Consider the following 22,652-nt stretch of genomic DNA (forward strand, 5'->3'; position numbering starts at 1 on the left):
CTACTCCGCCGCTCCCTGACATCCCTCAGCCCTCGGGCGCCTGTTATTCCATTAGAGGCAGCCCCTGGGACGGCGGAGGGGGGCTCGGGGGCCGCAGCACCCCCGGCGCTCCCCGCGGCGGGCGCGGAGCGGGGCACGGGGCCGTGCGCGGAGCGGAGCGCGCAGAGTGCGCGCCGCGGGGAGCGAACAGCAGATTGCGGGCAGCCAATGGCGAGGACAAGCCGAGGTGGCACCAAATTTCCCGCAGCCAATCAGCTCGCGAGGGGGAGGAAGGGGAAAAAAAAAAGGAAAGAAAAAAAAAGAAAAAAGCAGCCAGGCATCATGAGAGAGCCTGGCCCTCGTCATCCTCCTCTTCCTCAGCATCCTTCCTCCCTCCCGCCCCCGGGCCCGCTCCGCCCCGCCTCTCCCCCCGGGAACGCCGAGAGCCGGGTCCCCGCCGCGACTCGCCGCCCTCCGCGCTGACCCCGCGCATCCCATCCCGGGCAGGGGGTCACCGAGAGGCCGGGGCGCGCAGAGCCCAGCCCCGCCAGCCGCCGAGCCAGCAGCCCCGCTTAAATACCTCCGCACCCGCCTCTCCGAGCCGCACAGCTCGCCGGGCGAGGAGCCGACAAGAGGCAGCCTCCCGCCGCCGCCACCGCCGGGGAGCTGCGCTCGCGAACCGCTGCCGAGGAGCAGAGACAGGGCCGCCCCATGCCTGCGCACTTGCTGCAGGAGGAGGTAAGCGGGGCACCGTGGGTGCGGGTGCTTTGTCTTCCCTTCGCCCCTTCCTCCTTCGTCTCCGCGGCTCCGGCAGCGCTGCGCTGCTGCCGTCTTGGGAAAAACGGCCAGGGCACCCACGCGTGTCTGTGCGTGCACACACACACGTCTGCACACGTGTGCGCGTGTGTCCCCTCTGCATCGCTCCTCAGGCGCGAGGGGAAGGTATTCAGGGCTAACTTAAGGCATCACCCAAGCCTCACGGGGAGCCCACGGATGAAGCAGAGACATCCGCCTCTGAGATTATCTCCCTGGATCCTGTGCCCTCCGGTAGATTGAGCATAAAATACAGGTTTATCTTGAAAACACTAATCGAAGCAGGATTGTAAGGGCTGCTCAAGAGAGTCTTTTGTGCCGAGAGGTCGTGGGGGTTTTGGTGATGATAGGACTGTAATTTTTTTTTGTTTTCTTAATTAATTTTCTTTTTATTAAGAAAGGGTTTTCACTCACAGCATTTTTAAGCCCAATATTGCAGCAGGGAGCGTCTCTAGGACAGACGCAAGGTGAAAGCAGCTGGCTGCCCAGATGAAATGAATGACTGTGTCTGCATTGCCTGAGCTAAGCAAGCATACAATGGGGAGACTGCCCATTTTTGGCAGAAGAAGGTCTGAATAACTGCCTGACACCAGGATGATGCATAGAGCTGTTGGATCTTTAAAGAATTTAATTTTTATTTTTGCCCCCTCCGGCAGTCACCCTTTGCCCATGGGGAAGCAAGGACTTGATTCTGCTGTTTCTGTGCTCACCTTTTCATCTTTCCCCCTTCTGCCAATGCTGAGAAGTGGAGGTAAATCACAGCCCAGCTCTTTCCCTGTTGCCAGCACGCAAGGTCTCCACTGGTCCTTTTGTGCAGGTGCCATGACCTTCCAGGGATGCTGTGATGTAAAGAACTTTACTCCTCTCCACTCCCAAAGTGGATGTCAAGGGCAGTGTGGTCAGACCATATTTCATGGCTTTGGCATGTATTTTGGGTCATATCCTGGAGGCTGGAAAGAATCCTGTCCTTGGGTCATGTTGGGAATATTCAAATATACTGGACCTAAGATTCAACGCCCTGGGGCCCCTATGCTGTACCCAGTGTGGAGCCTTTGAACTGCAGTTGGTTGTATAAGCTGGCTTGGTGCCAGGATTACCTATGGCATGTTCAGTGCTGGGGGTGTGGGGGTGTAGATGGGGAAACACATCTGTTCTGCAGATGAGAGCTGCAAAGTCACTCAGAAATGAGGGAGAGCTCATGAAAATGATTTAGCTGGCCTCCCTCTCTCAGCCCTAGAGCCCAGATCAATCTCCATTCCATTTGCCTCGGCAGGAGCCACAGGAGCCACTATGGCCATAAGGGGATAAAAATTTTCTTTCTTTCCTCCTCATTTCCCCCGTTTCTACCTAAATAGCTGCCCTCTCACCCTCCCTTGTCCCCCCATGCTCCTCCCACCAAGTCTGTGTGGAGCTGTTTCACAGCTACTTTATAGCCCTTCTGTTTCAAGGTTAGTTTACATGTGAGAAATCACCAGTTTCATTATACCAGTGTAATTCCAGCAGCATAGGTATGCTGGTAAAATTCCTCATGTGGCTACTACAACTCTGGTAGAAGAGATTTTTTTTTCCTCTCTGCTGTTTTCTTTGCACTCTCCCTCCTCCTACTCTGCCCCTGTGTAACTTTGACAGTGACATGAGCTATCATGGATGAGAAAAATGCAGCTCCAACCCCACATTCTTACTCTGGAAGCAGCATGTCCATATGGGGAGTGTTACCCGTCTAATTATACCACTAAATCTCTGTTGGGAATTTTTCTTGCATAGACAAGTCTTAGGTCTTTTTGGTATATTATCTTGCAGCCAAGAAAGAAAATTGTACCTTTCTGCCAAAATGCCAGATGAGAATATCTTAACGCTTAGGAATGGGCAGGACTTTTCCTTCCTAATCTGTGGGTTAGAAGCCATTTCTCATGGCCCTTTTTTGGCTCTCTAAATTCTCCAGTATCTGAGAGTATCATACCTCAAAATATTAATTAGGAAAGCAGGCAGAGACAGCCTGTAGACAGGATGCAGAGGAGCAGGTCCCAAGTTCAGCAGCTTGCCTGGGTTCAGTGAAAGCAGCAGGATACTTTGCGTCCAGGTTTTTTCCTTTCTAACCTTTGATTCCAGAAGGAAAAACTTAAAGTGCTCCCTCTATAGAGATCATTTTACTTCCCAAATGTGGGGAATCTGTCAGCTTTGCCAGCTCCTCCCCATCGGAAGGTATGTCTGTAACCCTCTAGTTTTTACCCTTGGGAAAGGGAGGAGTTGGGGTGGCCACGTAAGCTGCCTGGCCTGATTTTAATGCCTCCCTCAGGAAACTAGGCTATGGCAGAACGGTGGTCTTCTAGGAATCCGGGGTACCTGGGTGAGAATCTGCTGTTAATTCAGGATAGATTTCCCAGCTTTCCCAGCTTGACCATGCTCCCTCCTGCAGTCTCAGCTTTCCTATTCCTGCTGGCTGACCTTTAGTGCCCTTTCACACTTGGAGGCAGCAGTACAGGCAGCAGAGGGATGTGTCTTTCAGGCAGGTTCCTGGGAGGCAAGGGGATGGGGGCGATGTGTGGGGGACACACCACTTGCATCCCATGTGCTTGGCACCCCCAGAGTTGAGCCCTGTTGGGCACTTGGGCTCAGGCCTGACAAAGGGCTGCAAGTACCAGCAAGCACGCAGCTGTCATGATGGAGATGGGAATTGGTGATTCAGGGTTCAGTGACCTGTCTCATTAGGGTCAGTCCTGCCTGCTCCTTTCGTCATGCATGCCTGATCCGGCAGGCTGTCACTCAGCCAGGGCAAACAAGCGTGTGCAGAGGGAATGTTGTGTCACAGTTACAGAAGGAAGCCGGGAGCTGAGCTGAGCCAACTTGCTGCTTAAAACTTCCTCTCTGCATGCTGATGGCCATGGCTCAGAGGATTGTCTTCCTGTGCCTCAGTTTGCCTGTGGGTGGGAAGCGGGAGAGGATAAGAGGCTTAGCAGCAGGCATGGGATAAGGAGTTATAGGTCTAACTGGAAGCACCTCACCTGACTGCTTCCATCCACTGATCTCCAAGCATGTTGGCCTTGCCACATTCCAGCCTGGAAGGTGAGGCAGGGAAGATAAGGAGGCACCCCAGAGGAATCCTCCTGTGGGTCTTCCTGATGTTCCCCTCATGATCCCTAGCGGGATGACCCAAAGAGGCAGGATATTGAGCAGCCAAATGATTTATTATAAAACTGTTTCTGACCATATTTCTCTCCCATCTTTTTGTTCATTTACAAGATTTCCTTTATTGTTGTCTGCTTATGCACAGGCCCAGACCACAAACCCACCTCAAAACACCCACTAATCAAACTGAAAGAAAGTAAAAATCCTTGCAGTCTGCAAATGATCTCACCAAAGCCACTGGTGGTAAAAAGACTGGCTTTCAAGTGCTTTTCTTTACTTTCTGCACCCTATTTGCCATTCACCTCCTCTCCCCAGAAAGACCAAACCCCCGCCCTCTCAGGCCATGACTCCATGTGGCCAGAGCAGGGCCTTCTTGGTGCCAAGGGCTCAGCTGGAAGAATGGAGCTTTCCAGGGAAACTACCAGCTATGTCTTCACACTGCCAGCCTAGATGCTTGTATCTCTCTTTCTTGCATTGGTAGCCACTAACTTCTTGTTTCGTTTCCTCTTTTTCCTTTCTTGAAAATATGTACTGTCACCTCTCCAAGGAGTTCTCCTCCACTTCCAGCACCACTGCTGTTGGCACCGTCACCTCCCGGGTGACCAGGAATGGGAATGCCGTTGTGGAGAAGAACTTACTCAACCATGAGGACTTGGCAGGAGATCGGGGCATGATAGATGACCTCTTTGATGAGACCTACCGGGAGAAAGAGGGCCCCAAGCCCCCCCTGCGATACGTCTGGAGGAATATCATCCTCATGAGCCTGCTGCACCTGGGGGCCATATTCGCGTTGACGCTGATACCATCTGCAAAGATCCAGACATTGGCATGGGGTAAGCACATTCCTCTATCTGTTTCTTGGCATCCACAAACCCCAAATCCATTGGGTGGCATTGTTTTTTTCCTCAGACTTGGGGATGAGAAAGAAGGAAGCAGAGGTCTTCTGTTAGAAGAAGCTATTCAGCCAGCTTCGTAGCAAGATGTGGAAGGGCTTGCTAGTCTCTCTCGTAAGGTCGTACATGAGAGGGAAGGATCTAGCAGGGATTTGTCTTGGCTGCTCAAAGAACAAACCTGATCCACAGACATTAGGCTTGGAAGTAGCCCACACCTGAATGTGCAGCCACTTCTGGGGTGAAACACAGAAAATGTTTGATGCAATACTGTAACAATCCCAGAAAGTTAGGAAGAAAGATTCTAGCGAGAGCACTTTAAGGGGTGGCTGGGGAGTCAAGGTATGGGGCACCATTAGCCATGAGACTGCTGTCCAGAAATGACAACCATTCCTGTCCTTACCAGGGGAGGGTAAATCCTGCAGAGCTGTCATATGTGTGTGAGGGAAAAGAGAAAAAATACAATTGTGCCAAAGATAAAAGTCAAGAATTAAGTCTGAAGCTCAGATCTTTTATCATTCTTAAAAAAGCACAGATTAGCCGCCATAATCCCGGAACTAAGCTTGACAACTTTCAAAAAATAAATAAGCATCTCTCCAGGCAGCAAATTCCAGTGGAAAGCACAACCCAGCAGAAGGTAGCTAGGCAAAGCTCCACTTTCTCAGAGACCTTGCCCTGGGAAGGAACCAAACTTCTCCACTGACTGCTTGAAAGACATCTGGGCTTGGGGCCCACACTGCAGGGGAGCCTCGCTTTCCACGAGCCTTTGTGTGGACCCCTGGAGGAGTCCAGAAGCCAAACAGCTCCCAGTGGGGAGGTTGAGAGATTGCATCCAGCCCCTTGCCTCCCTGTGAAATACAGCATCCTGAAACGAAAAGCAACAGTCTAATTTGAGACCTGCTGATGTGGCTTTTGTTTTCAGTGGTACTCCTGCAAAGTGCTCAGCTGGGAGTAGCTTCCTGATCAGCCTGGCTGTGGATGGGACCTGGGGTGATCCACCTGGTCTGCCATGCTCTCAAAGAGGGTCCTCCTGTGGTTGTGTGCAACGAGCATTACAACTGAACAGGGAAGGAGATGGCTTCCTGGATGTCTTCCTGACTCTTCCTCCTGGACCTTATCAGCCTCTCACAGGCAGAGGCCTGGGGGGGATGAACATCACTGGAGGCCACAATCAGAGTTTGGCTACAGCATTTGCAAAAGCAGAGGCACTGATGTGTTCCCTGTGCAGCCAGCATGGCCTTTCAGGGGGGCATTGTGAAAATGCTGGGCCTTTCCCTTGTGAAAACCTGACAGGCTGCATTTGTACCTGGACTGGCAGGGTTGGGCAGAACATGCAGCCTCAGAACAACCTTGGAGGAGCATTTCAGGGCTCTTGGTCCTGTTCTGTGTCCCATCCCTGTACTCTCAGCCACAGACTAGGCAAGAACTGCTGGCTTCTCTCACTCATTGAGCTGTCAGCCTTGGTCTTCCAACCCCAGTCAAATATACTCAGGACATTGGAGCATTGGAGCAAGGAGGAAGTAAAAAGTGCGTTTACTGGTTTCATTTCAAGCTGCTGAGAGGCACTATGATTTTCGAATCCATCCAACTCTTGTCCCTGGGTCACTTAGGTGGGCTTGAGCATCTTCATCCAGAAGGTTAATGCTGTTTTGCATTCTGCTAAGTCCCACCCTACCCCAAAATGGTCTCTGAGGCAGTGTCTTTGCAACCACATGCCTCTTTGGGATGTCTGTGTGGCATCCCATAGCATTTCATGTGAATATTCCTAATTTTTTATCTGATGTCAGTCCTTCCTGCTCTCCTTGCTCAGTCAACTCTGATGTTAAGTGTCAGTTAATCTCCTGCCACTGTGAGGCACTGTGAGATTCCTTGGTGGCTTCTGGAGTGACATGCTGTGGGAATGGGAGAAGGACAGTGGGCTTGAAGGAACTGCACTGTTCTGGACTGGCATAAGGTGCATCCTGCCTTACCAAAGCTGGAGTAGCTGCACAAAGCTTCCTGTCCTGCACCACTGTTCTGGGAAAGGACCACCATTCATGGCACCTTGCAGCTGAGTCAAGATTCCCCTGTAGTCCATTCTCCTCCAGTGCTGTCTGGAACTGGGATCCTCCACAGGTTTACCTTCTCCACAAGGCTCCTTGCTCCTTGCATTGCCCTTTTCTCAGCTTATATCGTTCTTTAGCACATACAAGGCATCTGTGGCTGTCATGTCAGTGACTTGCTGTTATTTTCCCAGCACCTTCTGGTAGCAAGGAGGGGACTATAGTTCCCATTTTGCACACAAGGATAGCACAGCAGAGACTTACATTGCTCCTGGCAGTACACCATGGTCTCATGGCAGAGCAGCTCTACCAGTGGTAGTTCTGGAGCTGCTGGGGTCTTTTGCTTGTTTCTTTGTTTGTTTTTCAGATCACTCCTTCCTTAGGCTGTGTACATATAATACAAAATTAACATGGCCCCAGATGTTCTCTGTTGTGATGCAACAGGCAGCTGTGGTGCCTGGTAGCTCATCTACCTTCTATATTCTAAGGAGAAATCCCCTGCTTATACCCACTTCATCCAGGCCACCATCTCCTTGATGTTCCTGTCCCTCTGAAACCAGTTATATTGGTGACTGTTCTCTTTTGTTTTCATTTCCCTATGTGCTAATTCCTCTTTGTCTCTCAAGCTCTCCAGCCCTGCCTTCATCATTGTTTGCTGTTCTGCGTTGCTGTGTGCATTGTATCCTCTGATCTCTTTCTGGTACAGAGCTTCCCAGAACGAGCTCGGGTTGTTGATCAGGTGAGAGCTCACCATATCAAGAGCTCTCCGAGCCTTTCCAGCACTGGCTTTCTAGCTAGGTTCCCTTTTATATATTGCCTTCTCCACTGCACTTGTCAAAGTCTTGTGCAATCTTTTCAAGGATCATGGGCAGATTTTACATCATTTACCAAATGGCAAAGAGACTGAGTCTGAAAGGGCAGGATGCAAAGGTGATTGACAGTTTCTTCTTTAATTGCTCAGATCCTCCCTTGGAAAGGTGATTTGTGGGTAGTCTTCTTAGCCCTTGGGTGCAGCAGACTGACAACATTTGTTTTAACCCCTGTTGGCCTGGCAAACAGTGCCTGTAAAACAGTGATTGTTCCTCTCAACATGGTGCTCTGCCAACCCCTCAGTTCCCTGAAGTGCCAGCAGTGCTAGAAACATGGGTTGATACCATTTTTTGTTGCTGCTGTATCATCTTTGGACCAAGGTGAATCTTGCTGGATAATTTAGGCAATTCTGACACCCTGAAAATCTCAGCCAGTACTACCCCCAGGAATGTGTCCAGGAAAGTTTTTTTGATACTTTCCCATCAAGACTACTGCTGGCAACACCTTTCCACTTAGTGTTCTCTCCAAGGCTTAACTAGCAGGTGGCGTGCTTCTCTTCCAGGTGTGGCAGGGAAGTTAGGTTTCAGTGACAGTAGCTCCTATTGCTCCTCCTAAACACTGTTCCCCTCACACAGCCTGCACGTTTCATTGCTCCTGGCATCTTCCTCCTGAGGATAGCAGGACTCACCTGGCTAGCAGGGACTGAACAGCAAGGAGCCCAAGGACACCTGCTTGAGCAGGAACACCTCTTCATGTAAATATCCTTGGTGTTGACTGCAGGTAACAATGCTTTTAGCACATTCCTGGCTTCCCATCATAACTTGGGGTCTGAATCTGGGCCTTAAAGAGGTAAAGGCTAGTGAGTCATAGACATGACTGAATCTGGAATGTTTTGTGTTTAGTTTTTGTAGCACCGAGTGCTTATTACTGCCAGTGGTCATAATTCTTTGTATTCCAATTGAATGGGTCACTGGGAATATCACCTGTGAGTTGACAATCTTTTGGATCTGGTATAGTTCAAAGCACAGTGTGGAAGATGACTTTGAATCCTCAGCTGAAGGACTCCCTAAGTCCTTCAGTCTGGGGCAGCATCACAGGGCAGCTGTGCTGAAAATCTGTGCTACTTTATTTCACCTTCTCTACTATCTTTCCAATTGAATTCCTAGTGGATGATCTTGGAGGAGTTTTTCTTCTTCCCTGAGAGATGTTGATTCCCTGACTATGCAATGGTCATCACTGTACCTGTTTGCAGGGATGAACCCTCTGAATCATTAGGGTGCTGGATTCTTCTGTATTCCACAAGGCTTTTCAATCTTACTGTCTATATCCTGTCATTGTCACAACAACTCCTAGGGATGGCTGATGGAGCTAATTGTCTCTAAGTAGGGTTTGGGTCTCTGTGAAGCTGGTGCCATGTATGCATAGACTGAGAATCAACTCCTTTCCCAGAGAAAGTGTCTGCCCCTTAGATAAACTACAGCTTCTGTATATGGGCAAGAGGCCAGACATCAGAGGATTATAATTAGAGAGTTGTGACCTTTGTAGCAACCTGGGACGTAGCTCCAAGTCAACATGAGCTGCTGAGGTACATGGGCTTTGGATGAAGGCTGGGACTGTCCTATACCAGAGCACCTGAAAGCAGTGGGTACTCTTTCAAATTTTTGACAGAAGCTTCCAGGCAAGGCTATCCAAAAGCAAGTACTGGGTTGTCTGGGTTTTGGGTCTGCTGGTGTCCCCACATCTCTTTGGTCATTCCTTGTGCTTGCTGATAACATCTTTGTTGCTGGTCTCATCTTGTCCCAGCAGGGATATCCACAGGCAAATTCTGAGAACTGCCTATATAAAAGAGATACAAATGAGCTTCCTTCCTGCAAAGCTTAAATACAACAGTCCTCAGCCAGAGTCATCTTTCCAGAGGCCTCTTTTACCAAAAAAATTCCCAGTAAGCATGTGAGGGTTAGCTAGGCAGGGAAAACTGAAAAGTCAGGGTTATCAATAGGGCCTCTACTCACCAAACCTGGCATTTACTTTCTTGTGCTATTGAAGATCATGACAGATCGCATTTCTGTCCCCAGTGCACCATTAATCCATGGGGCTTGCTTGCCTGGACAGATGGGCTCTTTCCCTAGCAAGCTGCCCCCACACATCCACTGCAAAGTGATGTTGTTTATCATGGACTCTCTGTCTGGTGCTATCTGTGGTGATAGGGACTAATTTAAAATGAGTCTTAAAATCTAAAATTAACAGGTAACCAGCCATGATTTGGTTCATAACTTTCAAGTCAGCATCCTGGAACTGGGTAAGACCTTCAAGGTCTTATGAGCAAGGCCAAAGGGAGACCTGAACCAGATGCCCTGTTTCAGCATCCTTTCCTTTTCCCCTTCCAGCTTTGGACAACTTTGTGAGCTTTGCTCAGCTCTGTTGTGTCTTGCATAGGCTGGATCCTGCTACATTTGCATGCATTTTCCTTCATGCCCTATAAATCATCTATGACCAATGACTGCTTGGCTTTTCTGAGAGACCACCAGAGGTGCTGGGAGACATGAGGCAGAGGGATGCTGGTTCAAGGCTTGCACTGCAGGCAGGGAAACCACGGGAGAAGATGAAGATGGGGAGTCACGGTCGGATTAGCAGACTGGGAAGGTGGTGCAGGGGAAGGTGGTGCAGCGGGATGGGAGTGAGAAGGGTTTGGGCAAGTTTAAGGGGCCAGAAGAGGAAGTTAAATCAGCTGAGGCAGGCTTTTAGTGGATAAGAGATTAGGCTGGGAATGTAGAAAAACAAAAAGGAGGTGACAGAAGGAAGAGGGAACAGGAGATGATAGGAAATAGCCTGGATTACTTTGAATGAAAGAACAGGGCAGAGCCTTGCACATGACTCAGATCTCTGATTCCAGACAAGTTTCTGGCAGAGTATCTAGTTTTCTGGTTCAAGATAAGCTTGATTAGAGCCATTTGGTAGGACTGAATGGTATTGTCAAACATACCAGGAATTCCTATCCATGTGCTTTCCTATAAGAATAAGGAACTCTTTTCATGATTGATGCAATTGGCTGAAATCTGCAGGTTTATACCAAGGAAAGAGTTTCCCCTGGGGAACTGGTAAGAAGGCATCTCTTCCCACAGGGGACTGAAGGTGCATCAATTAACCTATTCACAGATGCTCACCCTTCCTTCTTTTTGTCTGAGCCTGCAGGGCAAACCAACTGTTGATTGCTCTCTGTCTTTCTGCCAGACTTCCTGACCCTTCCTTCCTAGAGGAAGAGTTAATTTTCAGAACCAATTTTCTTCTTACCCTAGCTTCCTAGTGGAATACTGCTGTGAACCTATTGGGGCCTTTTCTCCATTTTAGTTCTAGGATCAGATGTTGGAGGTTCCAGGAGGACAAGCAGGAACACACAGATCAGGGCAGATATGAACACACGACATATTGGGAGAGGGCTGTGGTTTTTTACTAGCTGCCAGAGAGGCAAGGAATTCCTTCTGCTCTGTGTGGAGAGGGAACACATGAAACGGTCTCAAAGCTCAGCTGAGCCCAGCAATGTCTGCCTCTGCCACAGGCACGATTTGCAATGAGTTGTTGGCCTTGGAGTTTCCTTCTGTAAAAGGTACAGGACTTGAGGGGGGGGCGGGAATTAAAAAGACCCTGGGAACGGGAGCCTCTGGGCAGATTTTAAGTCAGTGGTGGAGCTGAAGGTGAAGCCCAGGCTTTAGTGGGATGCTAGGTTAGATCTTTTCCTAGCCAGCTTTTGCTCAGAAAGGGAGTAGAAGAGAAGCCTAAACCTGGGCTTGAGCTGTCCCCCTGAAGAATGGTAAGATCATCTACCATTTCTAGGTGAAAGTAATGCAAAAGAGATTTACTGAGAAGTGGTGAGATAGGAAAACAAGAGCCTGGATTAGGGTGAGAGGAAAGGGGAAGTTATTCACTCATAGACTGCAGTGTTTTTACCATAGGGCTTTATGGAAGCAGCTACTTTATACAATTTTGACTATCCTGCACCCTGGCAGATGGCACTCTGCTGAAGAACCAACCCTTGTGGCAAGTCTTCTAAGGGGGAGCCTCCTTACATGTCAGAGATGAAGAGGTGAAGTGATTTGCCCCCCACTGTTTAGGATAACTGTGTTAGCTTGGGCATTCTCACACTGAGTTTTATAGCCCCAATCTGTGCTTTCCATGAATTCCTCTCTTGTTTATACAGCTTTGAGGGATGGCCTGCCTTTGTGTTGCTCTGCCTGAAACTTTGCTGAAGGGTGATTTGCTCTAACTGCTCCGATACTTTCTTTTCCTCTCTAGCTGTTCTGTGTTTCCTGCTGAGTGCTCTGGGAATCACAGCTGGATCTCACCGCCTCTGGAGTCATCGGTCCTACAAAGCCACGCTGCCCCTGCGGATCTTCCTGACTATTGCAAACTCCATGGCCTTCCAGGTAAGAACTTCCTCAGTGTGCCACTGGTCCTCAGAAGGAAGTGCTCCCATGAATTCCTGTCTCAGATATGGGACACAATCTGATTAAGAGATTCCTCTCTCCTACTACCTCTTGTTAGGAAAAAGCCTGCCCTTTCCATCTAATGCTGCAGTGCTAGAGTCTGTCTCCTTGTCTTTACCTTGTCCTGTCAGAGGTTGACTCTGAGATGAACCCAGTGGGGAGAGGACTATTGGCCAAGACTAGGGGTAGGAAAGCTCTCCAAAGCAGGAATGTACCTTTCCCTCAAGGTGTGGTCTCCCTGTGCTTGCACCAAGTGTTCTCCTGGTGTTGCCTCACTCTCCTCTTGATGTGTGGCTGAAAAGGGGGAAAACATCTGCAAAGCCCAGGGAGCCAGGCTGTAAAATTTGCTGCTACATGAAGACCAAGAACTTGTTGAGATTATGCAGTTTAGGGGGATGTTTTTCTGATTCAGAAGAGTGATATTTAGGAATAATCATGTTATAAGTCACACCACTGACTTCCAGAGAGTCGTTCCAGGTCAGTGATATTTTAAGGAGAGAAGGGTTGGGCCCATTCAGAGTGGCACAAGTGACTGCAGGCAGCTGTTAAGCACCTTGAGATATTGCCTTGCCTATCAGAGAGCACTAACCTGAGGATATTGCTTAACCACTGTGAGAGCACTTCACAGTCCACAAAGCAAACAAAACTGGAAATCCGTAGACGTCAGAGTGAAAACCCAGATTGGCATGGCAGAGAAAATCCTGGTGGTCTCTCAGGTTTGCAGCTGTGAGGCAGCCCTAACAACACTCCATCCTTCAACTGTACTGAAAGGACGTCATACAGGCTTGATTGTCTGTGGGAAGTACTTGGGAGGGTGGCAGAGTGCAGCACTTTCTGCTAGAAGGCAGCGAACAGAGAAGTATCAATGCTGTGCCCTTAAGTAATTCTCCAGAGGATATAACTTGATTACATGTAATCAGAACAGGGTGGGGATGGGGTTTTTTTACCTTGAAAAACTTTCTAAAACACCATTGAGTTTCTTCTTCTCTGTTAGTACCAAACCGGAGTCTTTCATGCGGAAGAGGAAGGACCAAGCTGCTCATTCCAGCTAGTGGTCCAGCACTCAGCAGGGCAATGGGATGGGTTGCTGCGTATTGGCTAGTCCTGTACAAAGACCATCTTTCACAGGGTTATAGGGCAGAGGGGGAAAGAATTTGCTGAGCTATTGCTGTAGGGGATAGGAATAGACAAAGATGAGAGACAGACAGATATTTCAGCTTCAATAGGACCTAATCCAAAGTTATATTGAAAATTCAGTACCATTCCCCATGGATTTTTTTTAAATAGTTACTTTCAATGAGATCAAGAGAAGGTTTATGTTGAATTTATCTCACTCCTATTAGTGGCAGAAGAGAAGATCAGTAACTTTTAAGGTCAGGGAAGTCTATAGACTGTCTTATCTTAGGTCGTCCAGACCTGTTGGCTGCTCAGAGACCTGTGCCTTGTAATTTCAGAGAATTTGGGGATTCTGCCTCTAGCTGGGTTTTCTACCCACAAGACCTGGCAGCTGCAGCACAGCAAAAGTTCTCCTGGTTATAGCCTGTAGCTGGAAACTCCCAAGGAAGAAGGCATTCTCCTTGGCTTTGCTTGCTGTTCTCAGAAAGTCATAATTTTCGGTCAGGTTGCAGTTAGAGGTGATCCCAAAATAAGATCTGTAGAAAAGTTAATGTGCCAGAGTTTGGGTCAAGATACTGATTTTTCAGCTTTGAGACTCCTGATTTGTGGTGGATGAGGTGAAACTGTGCTCCAGCTGTGGTACATGATCTCTTTCCAAATTTGTGCCTCCTGCCTCCAGCAAGATGGGGAAAACCTTCCCGTATGTGCAAACCCAAGTTGTCTGTCAACTTTCAGGCTGGGCTTTCTCATGTTATGTGATGCTGTGTAGGGTCTGGAATGTGAAAGAGACTTTTCGGTCACAGGTGAAACACTTCCAGCATAGGAATCGGTTGAGTTTGTCTGCTTATTGGATAGGGAGGGCAGCTGGGCCACCCTCTTCTGGGGGAACACTGAATGACCAAGCTCTGGCTAACACCAGTGAGGGCTGGTGATACTTGGAGGTGGATTTGGCTGGAAGGAAGACAGTAGTTCCCAGTATTTGGAAACAAGTGAGAGTTTAATCCTGGCCCATGTCTATCACTGGTTTCTTGCATGGCCTGCAGGTAAATCATTTTATCTCAGTTGAAGGAGGAGTGGTTACAACATTTGAGAGGGATTTGAGGAGTTGTGTTTCTGCTACTGGCTCCCTGTGTGGACAAGTCCCTTAGTCTTTCGAAGCAAGAAACAGGGATGGTTATGCCATTTCCTTACCTTCAAAGTGTTTTCAGGAAAAGTCCTATGTACTCAGGAGATTAAGGAGTCTCTTGTGTAATACAGGTAATAGAGGCATGCTTGTATGTCTGTTTCATGTTTTCTAGGATGGTGTAACGCATGGCTTTAAGCTCCTCTAAATCTTGATACAAAGGAATGATCGCAGGCTTACTAAAATCTATTCTTAAAACTGGCCAAAACAATCATTTCTTAATACAAATGATAACAGCGTAGATGTTTTCCAAACTGTATTGATTTTGCTGCTTAAATGGAACAGTTATGGGGCTGAAGAGAGGTATTTTTGAGAAATGCCATTGAAATGGTGTGTTTGTTCTCTTTCTAAAGAGGGGCCTTAATGTTAAGACTGTTTGATTTCCAATGTAAAAAAAAAATGTTAAAAAAACCCTCGCCCCCCTTTTGCTGTGCTGCAGCTGCCAGGTCTTGCAGGTAGAAAACCCAACTAGAGGCAGAATCCCCAAGTTAAACATCTGATTTGGCAATTCCAGGAAAAGCAAGGCAGGATGACCTATGGAAAATGTCAGGTGAAGGGAAGGGGCAGGTCAATCAGTTCCAGCTGGCACTGTGTAGGGATAAGGACAAGAGACAACAGGAGCTGAGCATGTGAGGGAGGAACACTGACCATCCAATGAGGGCTGGCTGCTGCAGGGGTGGGGAATCAATCAGACCTGGTGATGCTGTGGGTGATGTGCAAACCAAAGTCTGAAGTAGCCAATTAAAAAGCAGAGACAAGACAGCCCATCAAAGCACCAGGGCTTCAGAGAAAGTTGTGGTGGAACAAAGAAGACCCAACCTTTGTTTTAAAGGCTAGAAACCCCAAACTCTAAGGAAAGACAATATGACTGATGTTATGGTCTTGACTGAGTTTGGTTATGATGAACTGAACTCCACATGACTGAGTTAAGGTCAATAGGCTTTAGGCATCTAAATGTTTTAGGCCTTTTTGTAAGTTGAAGGGAACATCTCCAACCCTGGCCCTAAGTTTTCACTCCTGTTGCCTTGCAGAATGACATCTATGAGTGGGTCCGAGACCACCGTGTCCATCACAAGTTCTCCGAGACAGATGCAGACCCACACAATGCCATGCGGGGGTTCTTCTTCTCCCACATTGGGTGGCTGCTGGTGCGCAAGCACCCGGACGTCATCGAGAAGGGCCAGAAGCTGGACCTGAGTGACATAAAGGCTGACAAAGTGGTGATGTTCCAGCGCAGGTGAGCAGTGGGGTCAGCCCGAGTGCGGAGCCATGTGGGATGGACCCTGCAAATTGGCTGGCGACCCCAAACGCCTTTGATGGATCATGAGGGGATTGAAGGCATCATGTGAGAAATGTGACTCTCCAGGATGCCCAAGGCTTTGCTGTGGGATGAACTGTGAGAAATGAGCTGTGCCTGTCCTATAGGAAGTATTTAGAAGCCAGTGCTACCACTAGCCCTCCCACACCCCTCTCTGTGCCTACCCTGTAGCATCTTGCCAGCAGTGGGCTGAGCTTCCCACTGCGAAGCACATCCACTCTTGCTTGCCCCACAGGCCAGCTGCTGCTTTGGCTGGCCCAGAGCCTCTAAAGCCATCCTTAGCGATGATGTTGTACACCTTCCAGGCCACGTCTGTGCCCCTCTTCCGTCAGTCTTCTGGAAACAGTATGGTGAAAGAAGGGTTGAAAATGAAGATGTGAGAGGGGCAGTAACCAGGGAGGACAGTATTGATTCACTGCTGCCTCTTGGATGGGGTGTCTCTCAGCTGTCTAGGAGACAAGCCTGTCACCAGGGCTGCAGGGATGGAAGACTGAACCCATATAGTAAGCAACGTAACTCAGGAGGTTCCTAGTTCAGTTCCAGATTGATTTTTCTTGTGAGTCATCAGAGTGGTTCAGCTTCCTCTACTCTTGTCCTTCTAGTATGAGAGAGCCTACATCCTCATCTGTTTGATGGTGCAAGTGTCCTTTGTTTGTACTTGTTGGTGGGGTGTATTGATAGGCAGAGCCAAGTCTGCAAGAGGAGTTTCAGTACTGGGCCAGAACCGGAGAATGGACCCTCTGTGGAACTGTGGAAGGTCAGGGATTCTGGGGTTGCCTTTATGGGGACAATTTAGCTGAGAAGCAAATGAAAGATGAGACCAAAAGCAGCAGCTGGTGTCCAGAGTTATGGTGATGGGGACATTGTTTTGTTCATGTGTGAGGAGAGCAGGATTTGAGTTTCTTCCCTGATGTTAGGACCTGGGAGTCTCCAGGCATGGCTTCTCCGCATCCAGGGCAAAAGATACAAGGCTCAGGAGTGAGGCATTTCTGCATTTGATTTTCCCTATATAGCTGAACATGAATCCTCCAAATGGAGGACTGAATCAGCCCTTCCTGTCCTGTCTCTGCCACTGAACACCTTCCTCCTGGTCCCTTCCTTTCCAGATACTACAAGCCCTCAGTGGTGTTGCTGTGTTTCACGCTGCCAACTGTAGTGCCCTGGTACTTCTGGGATGAATCCATCGTCATCAGCTTCTTCATTCCAGCCATCCTGCGCTACACCATAGGGCTCAATGCCACTTGGCTAGTGAACAGTGCTGCTCACATGTTCGGCAACCGGCCGTATGATCAGAACATCAACCCACGGGAGAATCCCCTGGTCAGCTTGGGGGCCCTAGGTACGTTCAGCATCTCTGTCTTTTGCTGTGGGTGGACTGTAGAGCAGGGACTGCCCCTTGGGGCTGCAACTGCTTCTAGGAATTTCTGTGAATCCAGGTGTCTCCATTTCCCCTTCCAGCCTCTGCATTTGGATGTGTTTCCCAAGCTGGCCAGTGAGTACATAAGGGCAGTGGGGTTATCAGCTCCCACCAGACTCTCTCCAGGCAGGAAAGGACTCTGCTACACTTAGCACCTTCTTATCTGAATGCCAATATTTTATTTAGCCTGCTCCAAGGTCTTTCTGCCACATTCACCAGACTGAAAAATGTGTACTGCAGTCACTGCACATCTATCTGAGATTTGTCAACTTGAAAACCAGCAGATGCACATTTTGACATGTTCTCAGGGTACCTGGTGATTTCAGGACTACTGGAGGATGAGACAAGCTAGATGCTCTCATGTGTTCCTGAAGTTTTGAAGACCTAAGAAAGTACATCCCAGGATCAGCATTTGCCCTTATCTCTTCTCACAAGCCCAAATCCTCAGCTGGTTTGCATCACTGTATGTCACTGGGGCTTCACTGATTTCCACCACTGAAGGATCTGCTCATGGACTTTAGTAGGGAGGGATTTGAACTGCAGAGAGTCAGGGGGTAGGAGCAGGAGTTGAGACAATATCTTTGACAGGGTGAGTGCTGAAGCCAGTGTTGACAGTGTCCGGAGCAGGTGGTGGCTGACTGGGGTAGATTTGCTTAGTAGAAGCAGGTCTGCATTTTTCCCATCTGGAAATGCCCTTTGGATTTGGCATTAGGACTGCCAGTGTCGCAGGAGTATTGATTGGCCTGTTTTGTTGGGGACTTGCTGCTGGTCTAGCTGGTAGATTCTAAACCAATTCTAGAAGATTTCTCATGGTGGCAGGGGAAAAGCCACTAGGATTCTCCTGGTGTTTTGGTGCAGTCGGGGAGCCAGGCCTTTCTCAGTTCCAGAGAAAGCCACAGACTTGTTTTTCTAAAAGTACCAAAAATCCTCTATGACTGTCGTTGCCTCATTTGGGACAGACCTGGCAGGCTGGATCACACCCAGATGAGATGGGGTAGATTGTAGAAAGGTAAAATTGGGCCGAGAGGAGAGAGGAGCCTGGACTCAATCCACAGCCTGTTACAGGAATGTAATGCTTTGGGCCAAGATAAAGGGTTCATCACATAGAGCTTTGCAACATCCTCTCCCTGGTCGTGTTTTTCAGGAGAAGGCTTCCACAACTACCACCACACCTTCCCCTACGACTACTCCACCAGTGAGTTTGGCTGGCGGTTCAACTTAACCACAGCCTTCATCGACCTCATGTGCCTCCTGGGGCTGGCCAGCGATCGCAAGAAGGTCTCCAAGGAGGTCATTCTGGCTCGGAAAATGCGGACTGGAGATGGGAGTCACAAGAGTGGCTGAGTTCCTGCTCCCTTTCACACACACACATCCACATCTCTCCTTCCTCCTTTTTTCTCCCTTTCTCCCTTTCTGACCCCTCCAAACACGCTGGACAAAGGTTTAATGTTCTGTTTACTAACTACTGAATAATGCTACCAGTTTGCTTAAGATACTGAGTTTTAACGCCCCCCTCCCACGCTGTATTTTACGTGATGTATTTAAGACCTAGGACTCTGCCTTTATAACGCAAGGCCACCCCTTCCCTTCCCTCCTTTTCCTTTCTGTTTTTTCTCTCCAGCCCCTCTAACCTGCTTTACATTGTCCCAGTCTCTCCCTGGCAGAGAAGCTGGTAGGAAGTGGCCTGGGGAGGCCCACTGCAGCTGGCTATGTGCCATTTATTTAAGGGAAGCCTGTACCAGCCAGATGAAGAGTTGAGCCAAAGTCAGTGACCCTCTCCCCACCACCTTCCCCCCAAAATTCCTGCCTCTGTCCCTCCTCCTTTCTCAAGGGCTGCTGACTCACGTGACATGGCTAAACTGCTCTCCCTGGGAAAAGCAGCCCCATCCCCTTCTCTTTCCATCAGAAAGAGAGTTGTCTCTTACCAATATGTCTCTTTGGAAGTGTTCTCTCCTGCTCCCCACCACATAGCCCCTTTGGATGGGGAGAGAACAGTGCCCAAATTCTTTCAGAGCTCCAGCCAGATTCACTAGCGGTGGGGGATGTGGTAGCAGCAGTGGGCACTGGAGAGAGAGCACTGGTGGCCTTAATTCCTACTCCCTCTGGTGTCACAGCCTCCCTCCCTGCACTACCCACTGTGCCCTGTGCCACGAGGGACTGAAGGTAGAGCATGGCTCTGGGCTCCATGGCCTTTTTGGAGAGCCACAGTGAGGAGGAGGGCAGATGAAGGGGTGTGCCACTGGCTGCCAAGGGGTGGCAGCAGCCTGGAGTGGTTTGTTCACCTCTACCGCTGAGATTTTTTGCTGGCAAATAGGACTTTGCCAAAATGGAGAGGGGGAGAAGGATGTAAACCAAAGCTCCACCTCTGAGTTAAGCTGCTTTGTGTGTTGGAGGAACAGGGTCCCTGCTGGGTGGCAGGCAGATGTGCATGCCTGCCCTGCATATCCACATCCTGTGCTGGGCACAGGGACAGGACAAGGGAGCACCTGCAGATGTAGGGAGGAGTGACGGTGTCCACAGGAGCAGGTGTTTTCATCCTCGGGGGCTCCACTCAACAAGTGCCTGAGAAACACCAATGTGGGGCCAGGTGGCACAGGAGGCTCAAGGAAGTTGCCAGTGTGAGCTACCTCCAGCCTTTCCAGCCCAGGGTCCACTGTGTTGGTTTGCCATTCCCTGCTGCTCAGAGGGAGTGGGAAGGAGAGGCAAAAACAGTTCCTTGTAAATTCCTTATCTTGCTTCCCAGTCCCCTTGGCGAGCCACCTTGGCACCTCGCTCTCTCGCCAGCAAGACAGGCAGTGAGGGCGGCTGAGCCTGTAGAAAGGTCAGTTACATCACTGAGCCGATGTGGGCACGCAGCTGCAGCGTGTGCTGGGGAAAAAAGTCCATGCAGGCGTTGTTTCCTGCAAGTTTCAGAGACCAGCTTGAGTTCAGGCGGTCAGTTAGGTTCTGGATGTCATGGCCTCAAGCCCCTCACTGGGCTGAATGTGCTTTTTTCCCCCCTTAACTCTCCCGGTTATTATTAATTTTTAGTAGTAGTAGTAGTTGTAGCAATAGTATTGTTTTTGTTGCTTAAATGCATCAATCAGAGCTGGAGGAAAGCACAAGAGGTAGCCAGAATGAAGTGGTATTGGAGTGGGGTTTGCAGCATCTCCCTTATTCAGGCAGGCCAGGGAGGGCAGAGATAGAGTGGATGCCAACTTCCTCGCCTCAGCTCTGCCATGTAGCAGCCAGGAAAGCTTCATGGGAGCGAATCTCTGCAGCTTTGCTTCCTTCTGCTGCTGTAAAACTCACCAGGAGCCAGGACAGCTCTGTGATGTTCTCCTTAACAAGAACACACTTGTTACTCAAAAAATAAGTCCTTCTCCTCACCTTCCCCTCCCTGCCACCACCATGACCTTGTTATTGCTCAGCAATGGGACCCTTCAAGGTTTTGAGCCATCTGGAGTGATGTGGACTTTAGCCAAGAGGAACAAGGAGAAATGGAGCAGAGAGTCCTTCAGTTCCTGGTTTCAGGAAACAGTGTCCTTACTGCTCTGAGGCTCTTGACTGCCTGGGTGCTGGCTGGGGCAAAGGAGGTTGTGGTTAGAGCTGTATCCTACCATTAAAAGAAAAAAAAAAGAAAAAGCCTTCCAAAAAGAGAGAAACACTGTTAGCTCTGTAATTGTGGGCTAACTTCACTCTAGTGTAAACCCCTCTGAACTTGTGGAAGTCCCTAGAGAGGATGAATTTGCTACAGTCAGTAATTTGAAAGGGGTGTGGGGAGGGGAGAGGGGGAGAATTGCTTCCTTGCTCCTGGTGCCCTTAAGGTGTAGAGTGATATACCCTACAGTAGAGATGCATGCTGTGAAATACTGCAATATTTCACATCCTCTCAGCAGAGGAGCAGGGCTTGACATCAAGGGTTCCTTTCAAATTTCAAGTGCTGATTTGGGTCCAGATTCTGGAATTAGAGTGGAAGTTGAGGAGCAGTAACCAAACAGTCCTGGTGTTTGTCCAGTCACTTTAAAGGTAGATTGGCAAATATCTCTGGGTGCCTTAAATCTTTCTTTAATATACATAGAAGTATTGACAGCTATTTGCCGTATTTTTTTTTCCTGAATTATGAACATTTGAGGGGTTTCTTAATTATTTAATTGCCTACATTGAACTGTGGGTGCAGGTGATTTTGAATGTATTTGAGTTAGAATTTTTGTTAGATTAAGAAACAGATACAACACTTCAATTAGAATTTTGTTTGATATATATATATATACACATCTATAAATATATATATATATTTTTGGTGGCATGTTTGTATCCTGGACGCATCGTCTGTATGTTCAGCTTAAATGAGTCTGTGAAAGGTGGAAGCAGAGAATGCAGCAGTGGGACCTCACAGCTAAAGCATCTGGGACCTGTTTCCAGTTTAGCAACTTGTTCACTGCGTGATTTGGGACAAAGTCACTTAAAAACTCTCTGTGCCTCAGTTTCCCTATCTGTAACAGGGAGTTATGCCCTGCCTCCCAGAGGTGTGGTAAGGCTCGCTGCTGATCAGCCAAGCAGAGGAAGTACCACACACACCACTGCTGGCAGAAGCATGGACTGGTTTGTTTTCCAAAACCATTCCCAGCCCCGCTGGTATTGTGAAGAGCAGATGTCCAAGTGTTGGATGATCAGGGAAGGATTGGAAAGTTGAATCTGCACATTGTCTAAGCTCTGTCACTGTTGAAATGTGAGTAGGATATGATTTTTCACAGCTTAGGGATTTCTGCATAGTAGTATCTCTGTTTTGTGTACTGGAAAAGAAAAAAAAATTTTTGAAATAATTTCTACTAATATGGAAACAGACATCTGGTTGTGCTGATCTGAAATTTTATTTGTTCATAATAAAAACGATAAATGTTACTTTAAAACTTGCTGGACTGATGACACGGTGGGCTGGGCTTGGTAAAGCACACCACGTCCATCAGAATGGGGAATGCTGTGCATTACTGTTTCCAAACTCTCCTCCCTTCCAGGAGAAGCAAGAAAAAAACCTCTGGCTCTTTAAGCACCATGAATGAGTGGATTATAATGGCTTTCATACTCCAGCACAGGCCAGGCAGGCACACCCCGCCAAGGCTGCCCCTGCGCCCGGGGTTACTGCAGGTTAATTCATGCCGGGGCCCCTTGCCAGGGCCTTGCGGCTGGCGGATACACATGCAGCACAACACGTAATACCGGGAGCTGCTCTCCCGTCAGGCGGGTTCGTCAACCTCAGTGAGGGGAATTTTCCTTATGTGAGAGCGCGTGTCCCTGCTCTCCCCACCCCTTTTGCAGCTGGAGGGAAGTGAAAGGCGAAGGGGGAAATCCCCTGACCAAATCTCACTTTAATTGATAGTAGCTTCCCTGCTCACCCCAACACCTTTAAACACCCAATCACAGTGGCGAATAAGGCCATGTCTGCACGTCACCAGCCTGCTCCATGCACGAGCGGGCAGAGGGGATGGCCTTGTTTG

At 48.8% G+C, this 22,652-nt stretch overlaps 1 protein-coding gene across 1 annotated transcript; it reads left to right on the top strand.

The window, feature by feature from the left end:
* Positions 1-349: 349 nt before the first annotated feature.
* On the top strand, positions 350-22,067 carry SCD (stearoyl-CoA desaturase). The gene is made up of 6 exons (XM_027700068.1): positions 350-717; positions 4,466-4,751; positions 11,951-12,081; positions 15,472-15,677; positions 16,865-17,097; positions 18,320-22,067. Exons 1-6 carry the CDS (start codon positions 691-693, stop codon positions 18,517-18,519), a joined length of 1,083 nt encoding a protein of 360 aa, XP_027555869.1. The 5' UTR covers positions 350-690; the 3' UTR covers positions 18,520-22,067.
* Positions 22,068-22,652: the final 585 nt, after the last annotated feature.

Source organism: Neopelma chrysocephalum, unplaced genomic scaffold (assembly GCF_003984885.1).
Source record: "Neopelma chrysocephalum unplaced genomic scaffold, ASM398488v2 Primary Assembly neopelma1_143, whole genome shotgun sequence".
Classification (NCBI taxonomy): Eukaryota; Metazoa; Chordata; class Aves; order Passeriformes; family Pipridae; genus Neopelma; species Neopelma chrysocephalum.